The sequence below is a fragment of the Berghia stephanieae genome, chromosome 9 (genome assembly GCF_034508935.2).
Source record: "Berghia stephanieae isolate SIO BIC M18660-M18661 chromosome 9, UCSD_Bste_1.3, whole genome shotgun sequence".
Lineage (NCBI taxonomy): Eukaryota > Metazoa > Mollusca > Gastropoda > Nudibranchia > Aeolidiidae > Berghia > Berghia stephanieae.
Genome location: NC_088368.1, coordinates 38898602 through 38913601, shown reverse-complemented (window position 1 = coordinate 38913601; position 15000 = coordinate 38898602). Strand labels below are relative to the sequence as shown.

Below are 15000 nucleotides of genomic sequence, written 5' to 3'. Positions count from 1 at the left end.
TACATCTACCCAATCACTGCTGGGTTGAAAAGGGCGGTGGGGTCAGAAAATAATCTCGACTGCACACAGGATCGATCTCAGTCCCTTTGAATGTGAAGCGAGTGCTCTATCAACTGCTCTATCGGAAACCCCGCCATTTACATGAAATAAACACACTAAAAATATTTATCAACTGTATCTACTAGATAGCATGAATCATATAACAAGCTTAATACCTTAAAAATATATTTCAAAAGTTTGCACGCAACAGTGGTAATGGAGAGGCTTCGGATGCCGTTTGTGCTGACGAAGGTTTTGTACCCGAAACATCCATTGGCTCCATTGTTCCGCAGCCATCGTTAACATAGTATCCTGAAACAAAAACCCTATAGGACTAGCTGTATGACGTCATTTTTACAGGTTTGGTAGCGTCGTAGCCATCGTTAACACATAGCCTGACACTAGAACCCTCGAGGACTGGCAGTTTGACGTCATTTTTTAGGTTTTAGTAGCGTCTAGTGAGTTGTCGTTAGTAGAGCTCATGGAAACAAGTCATTTCATTGGTTGAACTATGGAATACAACTAACTATTTGTTTTCTTTTGTGGCAAAAAGAATGGCATTTTGACGTCATTTTTTGATCAGTGTCAGGCTATAACTTTACGATAGGTGCAATTGTTCCCATACGAAGTCTTTCCATTTTCACTATTTCGTTTGTATTTTCACGATCCCAGGTTTCAGTAACTCCCATTGCTGTCTACATGAATCAGTGCCAGACAAAGGAAGAAAGAAAAACAATTCAAGAAGAAAAACATTCCTTAAAAATCAGCATGCCCCGAGTTAGGCTCGAACCTCAGACATCTTAGTTACCGGTCGTCAGAAGGTCTGATGTTCGATACCCAGTCAAGGCAGGCCGAAAATCTTTTCCCATAATGATAACAATAATAATAATAATAATGAAATATAATAAATAAGTAATAAATAATAATAATAATAATAATAATAATAATAATAATAATAATAATAATAATAATAATATAATAATAATAATAATAATAATAATAATAATAATAATAATATAACAATATAATAATAATAATAATAATATAACAATGATAAATAATAATAATAATAATAATAATAATAATAATAATAATAATAATAATAATAATAATAATAATAATAATAATGATAATAATAAAATAATATAATAATGATAATAATAATAATAATAAATAATAATAATAATAATAATAATAATAATAATAATAATAATAATAATAATAATAATAATAATAATAATAATAATAATAATAATAATAAATAAAATAATAATAATAATAATAATAATAATAAATAATAATAATAATAATAATAATAATAATAATAATAATAATAATAATAAATAATATAATAATAATAATAATAATAATAATAATAATAAAAAGAAGAAGAAGAAGAAGAAGAAGAGGATGAAGAACAAGAACAACAACAACAAGAATTAGAAAAGTGTTCTTCTACACCGCGATATATCGAAGCCTCAAAGCGTTTTACAATAATATACCTATCTAACCATAAACACACTCATATCGAGCCAAACTGACACACACACAACAGCCACACACACTTACTTTGCAAGTTTTACAATAATATACCTATCTAACCATAAACACACTCATATCGAGCCAAACTGAACACACACAACAGCCACATACACTTACTATGCAAGTTTTACAAAATAAAATTGACATTCAACATAATGGAATCAAAAAATAAAGCGAATAATTGACTCATCAAGAAGAAAACTTTGATGCCTAAGATAAATATTTTTTATTGGAAAAGATGAGTTTTCAGATTTTTCTTGAAAATGTTCCTCGTATTACTTCTTGCTTTGTCCGTCACTTTTTCACAGATACTTTTTCAGATCTTTATCTTACACCAGTGTCTGCTCTCTACTCTGTCACTGGAATGTATTTATATATACAGTTCGAGCCTCGCTCGGCGCTTAGGTGAGTCCTTAGAAAAGGCTCTTTACAACTCATATTCGCTCACCGTACTCGTGTGTAAAATGACTACCTGACCGTTAACAGGTTTCCTCTGTGCGAAAAAAATGTAACATCGCCTCACTGGCGTCATGTCCCGTCCTAAAATGTTGCTGTTGGCCATAGAGTGGTAAAGCGTTTTGAGCACGTTTAGTGGAAATTGCCCTATATAAACGGTCAAATTGTTTTTTTTCTACAGTTGCAACTGAGAGTGAGGGGAAAGTGTTATTTTTACTGCATTGAAACATGGACTTGACAAAGGCAAATCCGTTTATAAGCACAATCCAACTATAAGGATTTCCCAGGACTGTGCTTATATCCGGAGAACATTGTATCATTAACAATTCACCTTTTCGGACTGGACGAGCTAATACTTGTCACAATCGATTTGATATAGGCGACGACGCTGCTGGACCCTGGACTCTTTTCCTCGACAACCACTGCAACGGTTTTTTTTTTTTTTTTTTTTTTGGATTTATCCTCCGATGCCATGTTGAGAATGCAATGAAAAATTTCCTGGAAGAAAACAATAAATGAAATCAATAGACGATTAGAGGCTTTTCTAGCTAGTGATCGGATAGGTCAAAAGAGAAAGAGATAGATAGATAGATAGATAGATAGATAGATAGATAGATAGATAGATAGATAGATAGATCGATAGAGAGATAGAGAGAGAGAAAGAGATAGAGAGTGAGAGAGAGAGAGGGAGAGAGAGAGAGAGAGAGAGAGAGAGAGAGAGAGAGAGAGAGATAGAGAGTGATAGACCTACCTTTATACAATCGAAAAACGAAATCTCAATAATGTGATGAAAGTTAAAAACAGTCGAGGAAACAACTCGTAGATACACTGTAAACTATTAGAGCTGAACTGGTTAGAATGGTACGGTCAAAAGGATACAGGCAAAGGGAATAAATTCTAAATGTGTTATGGGATCCCCTGTGTTTTACTTTTATAGTATTGCCTGGCAAGGCGTGGCGAGTGTGAGGGCGGGAATGACATATCAATTTTTACCATATATGGTTCGAGAACCGCTCTCGTGTGCATAGTTCTTTGAAAAGGAGAAGAGGTGGGTGGGAGAAGAAGAAGAAGGAAAAGAAGAAGAAGAAAAAGAGAGCGCAAGTGTGTGTTATTATTTATATACATATATGGTAAAAATTGATTTGTCATTCCCGCCCTCACACTCGCCACGCCTTGCCACGCAATACTATAAAAGTTAAACACAGGGGATCCCATAACACATTTAGAATTTATTCCCTTTGCCTGTATCCTTTTGACCGTACCATTCTAACCAGTTCAGCTCTAATAGTTTATCGTGTATCTACTAGTTGTTTCTTCGACTGTTTTTAACTTTCATCATATTATTGAGATTTTGCTTATCGATTGCATAAAGGTAGATTTATCACTCTCTATCCCCCCCTCTTTCTCTCTCTCTCTCTCTCTCTATCTCTCTCTCTCTCTCTCTTTCTCTCTCTTTCTTTCTCCATATCTCTTTTTCTCTCATTCTTTCTTTATCTATCTCTCGTTATTTCTTTCACTCTTTCGCTCGCTTTCTTTCTCATTCTGTCTCTCTTTCCTCCCCCACTCTTTCTCTTCCATGCTCTCTCCCCCCCCTCTCTCTCTCTCTCTCTCTCTCTTTCTTCACATCTCTTTTTCTCTATTTCTTTCTTTCTCTATCTCTCGTTATTTCTTTCACTCTTTCCCTCGCTTTCTTTCTCTTTCTGTCTCTCTTTCCTCTCCCACTCTTTCTCTTCCTTGCTCTCCCCCCCCTCTCTCTTTCTCACCCTCTCCCTTTCTCTCTCTCTCTCTCTCTCTCTCTCTCTCTCTCTCTCTCTTTTTTTTTTTTTCTCTTTCTCTTTGGACCATCTCCGATCACCAGCTAGAAACCCCTCTAATCATCCATATTTATCGTCAATTCATTTCAGTTATTGTTTTCTTCCATGAAATTGTTCATTGCAGTCTCAACATGTCATCAGATGATAGATACAGAAAAACCGTTGCAGTGGTTGTCAAGGAAGAGAGTCCACGGTCCACCAGCGTCTTCGGCGTTGTCAAATCGAATGTGAAAAGTTCGAGCTCGTCCAGTCCGAAAAAGTGAATTGTTAATGAAACTTTGTTCTCCGGATATAAGCACAGTCCTGGGAAATCAAGCTCCGCATCCTTATAGTTGGATTGTGCTTATAAACGGATTTAACTTTGTCAAGTCCATGTTTCAATGCAGTAAAAATAACGCTTTCCTCTCACTCTCAGTTACTACTGTAAAATAAAAAAGCCAATAAAAGCTGGACTTTTATTTACAGCAATTTCCACTAAACGTTCTCAAAACGCTTTACAAGTCTATGGCCAACTTCAACATTTAGGACGGAACATGACGCCAGTCAGGCGATATTACATTTTTTCACACCGAGGTAACGTTGTTAACGGTCAGGTACTCATTTTCCACAAAAGTACGGTGAGAGAATATGATTGAAAAGAGGCTTTCCCAAGGACTCAACTATACGCCGAGAGAGGCTCGAACCCAGGAACTTCCGCCACGAACGCGAGTACAAAAACCACAAGACCACCTAGCTGTTTATATAAATACATTCCAGTGACAGAGTAGAGAGCAGACACTGGTGTAAGATAAAGATCTGAAAAAGTGTCTGTGAAAAAGTGACGGACAAAGAAAGAAAGTAAAATACAAGGGAACGTTTTCAAGAAAAATCTGAAAACTCATCTTTTCCCCCAAAAATTACCAATGTCTCAATTGTTTCTATGTAATATGTTATGTTGAGAATATTGGCTATTAATCTTAATTCCTGGCCTACTAACTTTGCGGAGGTTGTGTGTGTTGGACTCCGATCACAAGTAGTCGGGTAGAGCTCAAGTAATGACTAGGGTTAGACACAATTTTTTGTTTTGGGATCGTGTATAGCTCATACGGTATAGTCACGCTCTCCCCGGCCAGGCGGAGTTGTCGTACTCGTAAGGTCGCGGGATCAAACAACCCAGCACCGCCGCGAAATTGTTAGTATCTATTGTCTTCTGGCACTTTTCTACTCACATCATCTCTTGTTGTTATGAAAAAAAAAAAATTATCATATGCATCTAAGTTTTCTTCTTGATAAGTAAATCAATCGCTTCATTTTTTTGATTCCATTGTGTTGAATGTCAATTTCATTTTGTAATACTTGCCAAGTTAGTGTGTGTGGCTGTTGCGTGTGTCTGGTTGGCTCGGTATGAGTGTGTTTATGGTTTGATAAGTTTATGGTAAAGCGCTTTGAGGCTTCTGGTGTCATCTCACAGGACCACATAGCCGTACATTGATACCCGCCTTCCAACCTATAGGTCTATTGTTCAAATCCTGCTGAGGGTTGGATGGAACAAGCTTGAATCCTTTGAAAACAATTTTTAATCACAAAATCTCAATGGACTCAAGTGTAAAAAAGTACTTACTTGAATGTAAACAAGTGATGTCTGTGTATCTTTTCTTTACAAATTTCATAATTGTTGCAACTAATTTGAGAACTTTTGCAAAGAATGTGGGTAAAGATCTTTTCCAAGGACTCAACTATGCGTCTCAGGTTCTCAAACCATGGCCACTCTTGTGCAAAGACGTGTCATCTCACAGGACCACATAGCCGCACTTGATACCCGCCATCCAACCTATAGGTCTATTGTTCAAATCCTGCTGAGTGTTGGGTGGCACAGGCTAGAATCCTTTGAAAAGAATTTTTACTCACATTATCTCAATGGACTCAAGTGTAAAATAACTACCCACGTGAATGGAAACAAGTGATGTATGTGTAACTTTTCTTTCAAAATTTCATGTGTGTTGCAACTAGTTTGAGAACTGTTGCAAATAGTTTTTGCGCACTTCAGTGGATATTGCGTCATACAAAAGCTCACAATTACCAATAACTATAACTCGGCTTTCATACTACTATTTTTTTTGTTTGTTTTAAACAGCTCTGGAAATCAAATAAACGATGACAGTTTTGATGACACCTTGCCCTGTACGTTGCTGTAGTACGGGAAAATTGCACACAGTCTTCATCTCATGAACAGGACATCTGGTTCAACGATATTATAAAAGGAATGATGACGATTTTGTGTCACGAGATTGAATGATTTGAAAAAACAGGCGCCGATAATTATTGTCATAATGATGATGATGATGAAGATGATGAAGATGATTATGATGATGATAATGATGATGATGATTATTATTATCATCATCTAGCAATGACTATGAAAATTTTTTTTTCTATTTTTGTAGGAAATACTCCTCTTAAATCAAAGCGCTATCTCCACTGAGTAAAAATCTTTTTGAATTTTGGAAATCCATTAATATATAACAAAGTTATGCAGTTTCAAATGTGTCATTTATTTGGATGACTGACAAAGAGAAAAAAATACGGAAAATATGGGACGCTTTTTCTGCGTTTATTCTGGTTTGTGCCTGTATCTCGCTTAATACGTGGAATAAGATATTAAAACTTGGCAATTTTATGGCAAAATTATCAGAAAATATGATGAAGACATCAAAAAAGTTCTAAATTGTATAGTTTTAGAGCTGTATGGCTAGGGTCAACTATAATTTTGTTTTAAAATATACATAATATTGATCATTTGGAACTTTTCCGAAGTGTAATTTTGTATCTACAACACATACAAAACAAACGAAAAATGCCTGCTGAATTATTATCAATCAGTCCCGTGAGACCATCGCTTATGTTATTTCTAGTATTTATTTGAGAGATAGAGAGAGAGAGAGAGAGAGAGAGAGAGAGAGAGAGAGAGAGAGAGAGAGGGAGAGAGAGAGAGTTAATCTACTATCCCTATGACATAACAATGAAACAATGCCTTAATTTTAAAAAAGCGCGCGAGGATTTGTGTCGTCAGTCACCGCGAACAAGTTGCCAGATGGCCACGTGTGTGGCCAAATATATCATTTTGCTTCTTATATTAAATTTTATTCATCTATTTTTGTCTCATTGACGTTTATCCTAGTCTATTTAATTTTCTGTTTGTTAAAATTTAGTTCATTTTAAGTTGGCCAATCTTAATAGTGAAAGCCATATAATTTTCTATTTAGCCACTTTTGAAGTCGAATTTGGTCAGGTTAAAGTCTGGCCATCTGGCAGCCTTGCCTCGCTCACGTCATTTTCGTGTCGCGCGATGGTGGAGCAAAATGGCCGTCTCCATATTTTCACTCATTCAAATGCGAAATGGGTTGATGTTTTGTGAGAATACGGGAAAAGTACTTATCATAATCGAATGAAATTTGAAATATAAATAGAAGAAATGTGCATATATAACCTTATGAGCGACAAAATCTCTCCTCTTTGTAGATTTAGAAATATTGTACTCCAAAGAGTAAAAATCAATTTTTAACGATCTTTTGATAATTGTATGAGTTTTGTCGCTTGACATAATCTAAAAAGACCTCTTTTCTAACTGTGTGCCAACTTTCAGTCATATTCATCGATAACCAGCTTCGTAATTAATTTTTTTAAAATATCATGTACGGAACGGCTTCGTCCCATATTTTGTCGCGAATTTGGGCACTTCGTGAGCGAAAAAGAGGCCCAAAGATTTGCGCGGGATAGTCATTGCTACATCATCACCATCATCATCATCATCATCATCATTATTATTATTATTATTATTATTATTATCATTATTATTATTATTATTATTATTATTATTATTATTAGTAGTAGTAGTAGTAGTAGTAGTAGTAGTAGTAGTAGTAGTAGTAGTAGTAGTAGTAGTAGTAGTAGTAGTAGTAGTAGTATAGTAGTAGTAGTAGTAGTAGTAGTAGTAGTAGTAGAAGTAGTAGTAGTAGTAGTAGTAGTAGTAGTAGTAGTAGTAGTAGTAGTAGTAGTAGTAGTAGTAGTAGTAGTAGTATTGATAAATTGATTCATTGGTTTATGGATTATTTATTTATTTAATTTATTTTAAATCATAAAACTTATACCGGACGCCAAGCTTTAGATCATGTCTAATTTTAGACGTTTGTTTATAACCCCAATAAACGTGCTTCAATCTCGTATTCTATCGTCATTGTTTGTTTTGACCCAGAAATAAAACCCACTCTGACAAACGGGAATTCCCACTGTGTAGCTTCTATCATTATCTAGACAGTATTCATGTGTCGTCGTTTTCTTCCTAAACAAACTGACTCATTCTGACAGTATTTGGAAAACTCTACATTCGCGACACACTCCACAATTAGTCAAAGTGTACTTTTTCGCAGGTCTGACTACCCAAATGGTTATGGCCTCATCATTGTTGCAATAGAAATACTCTCAAACCAGCGCAACCTATTATCCGTTTTAACAATGTTAAATCAAACCCATTATAATTATGTTTGGTTGTCAGACCTGTATAATTATGCACATCGGCACTAGTAACTCAGAGCTGGATTTTAGGTCTGGTTACATTGGCCAATTGGGGCCGAGGTAGCTTACTTGGCAGTGCATTCTCTTCACACGCAAAGATAGTTTTTTTTATTTGCTAATATCTCTCATATCAACCGTGTAAGGTGGACTCTTGACAAAGAATGTACTAGGAGGTTAGAGGCATTTGAGATGTGGATGTAGAGAATAAGAAGAATGATGAGGCTAAAAAATACAGACAAGTAAGTATACGAACGAGGAGTGTTGGCCAAGGTGAGAAAGAGAAGGATGTTGATCGGTAAAATCAGAAAGAGGCACTTACGGTTTCTGGGACATGTATGGAGAAGAGAAGGAATAGAAAAGTTGGTAACAACTGGCTGATAGAAGGAAAGAGAGATAGAGGAAGAAAGAGAATCACACATTTAAATTACCTAAGAATGGCCAAAAGTGATTTAAAAAGCAACACAGATTCCATGCATACCGTAGATGATCGTGATACGTGGAGACAGCTGACCGGCAACGTGCTCCAGAGTAAAAGCCACGGTGGATGATGGTCTCTCATAAGAGAAAATATATCGGTACATGGTATAATATATCTTAAAGAAGTAGACACACTGATATTTCTGTTGATGTTACGCATGCCTTTCTTGATTTAATGAGGAGCAGATGCGAACGGCTAAACAGCTACCGAAGATAAATGTTGGAAATGCGCACCTAAAAAAAATTCAGATATTTATTTCGCATAATCATTGCTCTCGCTCCGCCTTTGCCGCTGAGTGAACGTGGTTTGGTCAAAACCCCGTACCTGGACCTGAGTGGACCCCTTTACAGTAATCAGTCTATCGAGACCTGATCACAAGGGCTGTTTTGATGAACGATGAGAGAATGTGAGTAAAGAGCCTTTTCCAAGGACTCATCTTCATGCGCCGCTCTTTGCTGGACGCAAGCCCAGGTCCTTCCGGTCCGAACGAAGGCGAGTGTTATAACACTAGACCACATAGGAAATAGCCACATAATATTATATCATTGTATGGAATGTTGTATGCGGACGTGCACTTATTTGCAGATCTGAAAACCCAATTGCTAAAATCTAAAAAAAAAATAATATTGACGCAAAATGTTGTCCATTACAGCAACGTGAAGATAGGCCCATAGTGGTTTCGGATGGCAGACCTGTATATATGTACACGTCGTAACAATGCCATGAAAATAGTTAACTAATTTTGATTACGTATTTCCAAACATCAGGAATTTCCGTTTAAAGGAATTGATTTTTCGTAATAGGTGTTAAGTTCGTCATTTGAATGGCTGAATATTTGGAAAAGGGGGAGGGGGTTGGGAGGTGGAGAGATGGGGAGGTGGGGAAAGGGATGGGGGTTGTTTCACGATAGCTCTGTTATGTGCAGCTATGTGGTCTTGTGCTATGACAAAGTCCTTGGTTCGAGCCTCTCTCAGCTCATGGTTGAGTCCTTGGAAAAGACTGGTTACTCAAATTCTCTCACCGTATTCAGTGTAAAATGAGTACCTGGCTGTTAACAACGTAGTCTCTGTCCGAAAATATTGTAATATCACCTAACAGGCGTCATGTCTCGTTTTAAATGTTAAGTGGGAAGGATAGTATTGGTGGGAAGGAGGAAAAAGGGACGTCCAAAGATTAGATGGTGGGATATGGTTAACGAAGATATGAAAGAATTGGGCTTGGAGGAAGATGATGCTCTGAACGGAGATTCATGGAGATGTGGCATTCATTTTGGCAACCCTGCAAAATGAGGGGTAAGCTGAAAGCAAAAGCAAAAGAAGAAGAAGAAGAAGAAGAAGAAGAAGAAGAAGAAGAAGAAGAAGAAGAAGAAGAAGAAGAAGAAGAAGAAGAAGAAGAAGAAGAAGAAGAAGAACAACATATGGAAAAACAAACACCCTAGCACCTCCGTTACTAAGAGTTATGACTAACCCTAATAGAAAATAAAATCCGCCGATCTCGAGCTACTACCACATTATCTCATTCATCTGTGGTATTTCATTCATCCTGTTTTGTTGATAAAGGGGAAACCCGAAACGTTCATTTGATCTTTCGGAATGTCTCCCCTTTACTTAACTTATGGAAAATCAAAAACCCAAGTACATTTATTATTATTATTATTATTATTATTATTATTATTATTATTATTATTATTATTATTATTATTATTATTATCATTATTATTATTATCATTATTATTATTATTATTATTATTATTATTATTATTATTATTATTATTATTATTATTATTATTATTATTATTATTATTATTATTATTATTATTATTATTATTATAAACAAGAAGAAATTAAAAAAAAAAAACAACAACAAAAAAAACAAACAAACGACACACAATTCAATACGGCTATATTTCTCTCTTTCTGTCTATCTAGCGAGTCAAATAAAATGTTATTTGTGCGACCTTTTATTTCTTTTACGTCCGCGTAACGCAACAAAACTCTGCATCTGGAGCTAATTTAGTGGACGACACCCAAAAAGCGAATCGAGATGGACGACAAAGAGGCATCTGCTATCCTGAAGGCATTCCCATTTTTTAAGTTAGATTTTTCGTTCTTTTTTTCAAAATTTTTTCTCTATTATAACCGAAAATCTTTGCTATTTTTCGGATTAAAAAAGAAATTTTTGGCTTAATTTTTATATTCTTTTTTTTTTTCCAAAAAATTTCTCTTTTTTAACCGAAAATCTTTGCTTTTTTCGGATTAAAAAAGAAACTTTTGGCTTAATTTTTTTTCTTTTTCTTTTTTTTTTCCTGTTTTTTCCTCTTTATCTGGCCCTGAGGGACGGTCGGATCATTTCTCTTCGTTAATAATAAAGATGTTGATGATATGAAAAAAAATAATAATAATGATAATAATAATAATAATAATAATAATAATAATAATAAAAATAATAATAATAATAATAATAATAATAATAATAATAATAATAATAATAATAATAATAATAATAATAATAATGATAAATCATAACAATAATAATAATAACAATAATAATAATAATAATAATAATAATAATAATAATAATAATAATAATAATAATAATAATGATAATAATAATGATAATAATAACAATAACAATAATAATAATAATATAATAATAATAATAATAATAATAATAATAATATAATAATAATAATAATAATAATAATAATGATAATAATAATAATAATAATAACAATAATAATAATAATAATAATAATAATAAATAATAATAATAATAATAATAATAATAATAATAATAACAATAATAATAATGATAATAATAATAATAATAATAATAATAATAATAATAATAATAATAATAATAATAATAATAATAATGATAATGATAATGATAATAATAATAATAATAATAATAATAATAATAATAATAATAATAAATAATAATAATCATAATCATAATAATAATAATAATAATATAATAATAATAATAATAATAATAATAATAATAATAATAATAATAATAATAATAATTTATGGTTTTATAAATTTTTTTATATATCTCCTTACCCCGTATCTCAACAAACTCAAAACACTTGAACTAATTGCTACGTTTTATAGTTTTGTAATTCTGACAACCTAAATTGTCATGGGCTCATAAATGATGTAAAGAAAATATTCTCAAACCAACGAAAAGTAATATCGTCCATAACAACATTGTTATATCAAGCCCATAATTCATCATCATCGTCATCATCATCATCATCATCATCATCATCATCATCATCATCATCATCATCATCATCATCATCATCATTGCCCTTTTCACCCTGGTTCAGTGTATAGGCCACAAACAAACAGTTTCCATCCTTCTCTACTTGAGCTAACTTTTTTTTATCTTCAGTCGCTCACGCTAAATTACATAAAATGGATTTGATTTGCCCGTCTATGTTTCTGTAACAGTTAGAATTTTGGGGAAAGTGTGTTAACTCCAAGGGCGTGGCTATATTGGTTGATTTGGTGCCTGGCACCGCATCCATCTTTTTAAAATCGATTACAGCATTTTAAAAAACAAAAAAAAAAACAACTGAGAAATGGTATATACCGCCTCTTATTTCTTTGAGAAAGTCTTTTCTATATTTGTTTTCTTTCTTTTGTTTTGACTAATAAACCATGTTTTAAGTCATTTTATTCTGATTCTGGCACCAGAATATACTGTAAGCACGCCACGTCACTGGTGTTAATCCTTCGACAACCCCCATACTGACTGGAGGACCAGGTGACTCAAAAAGGGGAATCACACACCATCAGTCGCCTTTTACGACACGCTGGCTGGAGGACCAGGTGACTCACAAAGGGGAATCACACACCATCAGTCGCCTTTTACGACACACTGGCTGGAGGACCAGGTGACTCAAAAAGGGGGAATTACACACCATCAGTCGCCTTTTACGACACGCTGGCTTGGGGCTGTTGGGTAATTCTTGCACCTTCTTTGTTGAGGCATCCCGGACACCACACGGGGGAAGCCTATAATGCCTTCAACAGTCGTGACGTAAATAATTATTATCGTAAATAAGCATCGTAACTTTGTAAATGGCTCTAAACTATCGGAACATCTCAAAAGCTAGAGTACTATTTTTGATATAAATGATAGACTAGAATCGCCGCAAAAGCGATATATTGTTCAAAGCTGTCATTGCATTTGTGAAATTTAGATTCTTTTATACAAATACCTTCAGTAACAGGGGTCACGATAGCTCGGGTGGTAGATCACTCGCTTCACAATCAAAGGGACCGAGATTGATCCCGGGTACAGTTGAGATTTTTTTCTGACACTCCTATCTATCCAGCAGTGATTGGGTAGCTATGTCTGTTAGGCGGACGCCTTTATGTATTATCTCTCCGACGAGCATAAAAGCGTATCCATTGGGGAAAAAAAACATAAATCTGATCATGTATTGACTTTTACACATTCTGATCACAAGACATATGAAAAGTTTTAGCCAACATAAAGAATAAAAAGTACAGATTTTCTTTGTTTAGAACCATGATGGCCGCCGTTGTTGGGCGACATGAGATCAGACTATTGAATCAAATTGCCTCCGCATAGATAATAGTAACGTGTATCCAATTTCTAGAACTCAAAGAAAACTAGTCGATAATGAAGGTAAAAAAGTAATCATCATCAACATCATCATTGCCTTTTTCACCCTGGGTCAGGGTAGAGGCCACTAAAAAAACAGTTTCCATCCTTCTCTATATTGAGCTAACTTTTTTAAAATCTTCGGTCGCTCACGCTAAATAAAAGAAAAATGGATTTGATTTGTAAAAAAAGTAGTCCTTTAGATCCACCAGGCCCGTAGAACCGGAGTTTATCCCGGTTTCTATAGCGTGATACAGACAATAGTAAATTGCTTGCTACCCTTTTGATAGGAAGGTCGTCTTTCGCCAGACCTAACAGACCCAATCACTGCTGGATAGATAGGGGTGTCAGAAAAAAAATCTCAACTGTACCCGGGATCAATCTCGGTCCCTTTGATTGTGAAGCGAGTGCTCTATCGCGACCCCTGATACTGAAGGTATTTGTATTAAAGAATCTAAATTTCACAAATGAAATGACAGCTTTGAACAATATATCGCTTGTGCGGCGATTCTAGTCTATCATTTATATCAAAAATAGTACTCTAGCTTTTGAGATGTTTAAAACTTAGCGCAATACCCACTAAACCTGATCAAGGCGCTTTACAAAGGGGTCCCTGAACAACAGCAACAACTAACATGAAGAATGTCATACCACTAGACCGCATGGCATCACAAACACACTGTCGGTGTCCGATTAGGAGTCCATCATGTATAGATGTGCGGCTATGTGGTCTTGGGGTATGGCACTCGCATTCGGGTCGGAAGGTCCTGGGTTCGAGCCTCGCTCGGCGCATGGTTGAGTCCTTGGTAAAGGCTCTTTACTTACATTCTCTCACAATACTGAGTTGTAAAATGAGTAGATGACAGTTAACAGCGCTGTTTTTGTCCGAAATGTAATATCGCCTAACAAGCGTCATGTCCCTTCCTACATGTTAAGTGTTTCTGTTGGCCACGGACCCCTAGTAAAACGTTTTTAACACGTTTAGTGATTTTGCCCTGTATGAAAGCTCAAGTTTTCGGTGTGTCTTTTTTACGAAACCCGCCGAAACCCGCCGAAACCCTGCGAAACCCGCCGAAACCCGCCGAAACCCGCCGAAACCCGACGAAACCCGACGAATCCCGACAAAGTTATGGGAAGTAGGTGGCACTGGGGAGTGAATCCAGAACTCAGGGAAATGTACACCATTGGGGAGTGAACCTGGGACTGGGTTTCGGCGGGTTTCGTAAAAAAGAACCAGTGCTTTTTTACGAAACCCGCCGAAACCCGGCGAAACCCGACAATATCCAGCAAAGTTATGGGAAGTAGACAACTGTGGGGAGTGAACCCGAGACTCAGGGAAGTGTACACCAGTCGGGAGTGAACCTGAGACTAAGGTTATCGGCCGGTTTCGGCGGGTTTCGTAAAAAAGAATTAGTGCTTTATTACGAAACCCGCCGAAACCCGCCGAAACCCGCCGAAACCCGACAATATCCGGCAAAG

At 35.4% G+C, this 15000-nt stretch overlaps 1 protein-coding gene and 1 long non-coding RNA gene across 2 annotated transcripts in view; one reads left to right on the top strand and one right to left on the bottom strand.

The window, feature by feature from the left end:
* The window catches only part of LOC144979380 (uncharacterized), a 4372-nt gene extending 1456 nt beyond the window's left edge, over positions 1-2916 (bottom strand). The window contains exons 1-2 of the long non-coding RNA XR_013646680.1: positions 2789-2916; positions 2369-2535 (exon numbers count right to left, since the gene is read on the bottom strand). This is a non-coding gene — a long non-coding RNA (uncharacterized LOC144979380). The remainder of the gene's footprint in view (positions 1-2368; positions 2536-2788) is intronic.
* The window catches only part of LOC144979381 (uncharacterized), a 29078-nt gene extending 23038 nt beyond the window's left edge, over positions 1-6040 (top strand). Inside the window, exon 3 of the mRNA XM_078926029.1 lies at positions 5965-6040. Within this exon, the coding sequence (XP_078782155.1) occupies positions 5965-6025 (61 nt within the window). The 3' untranslated portion in view covers positions 6026-6040. The remainder of the gene's footprint in view (positions 1-5964) is intronic.
* Positions 6041-15000: the final 8960 nt, after the last annotated feature.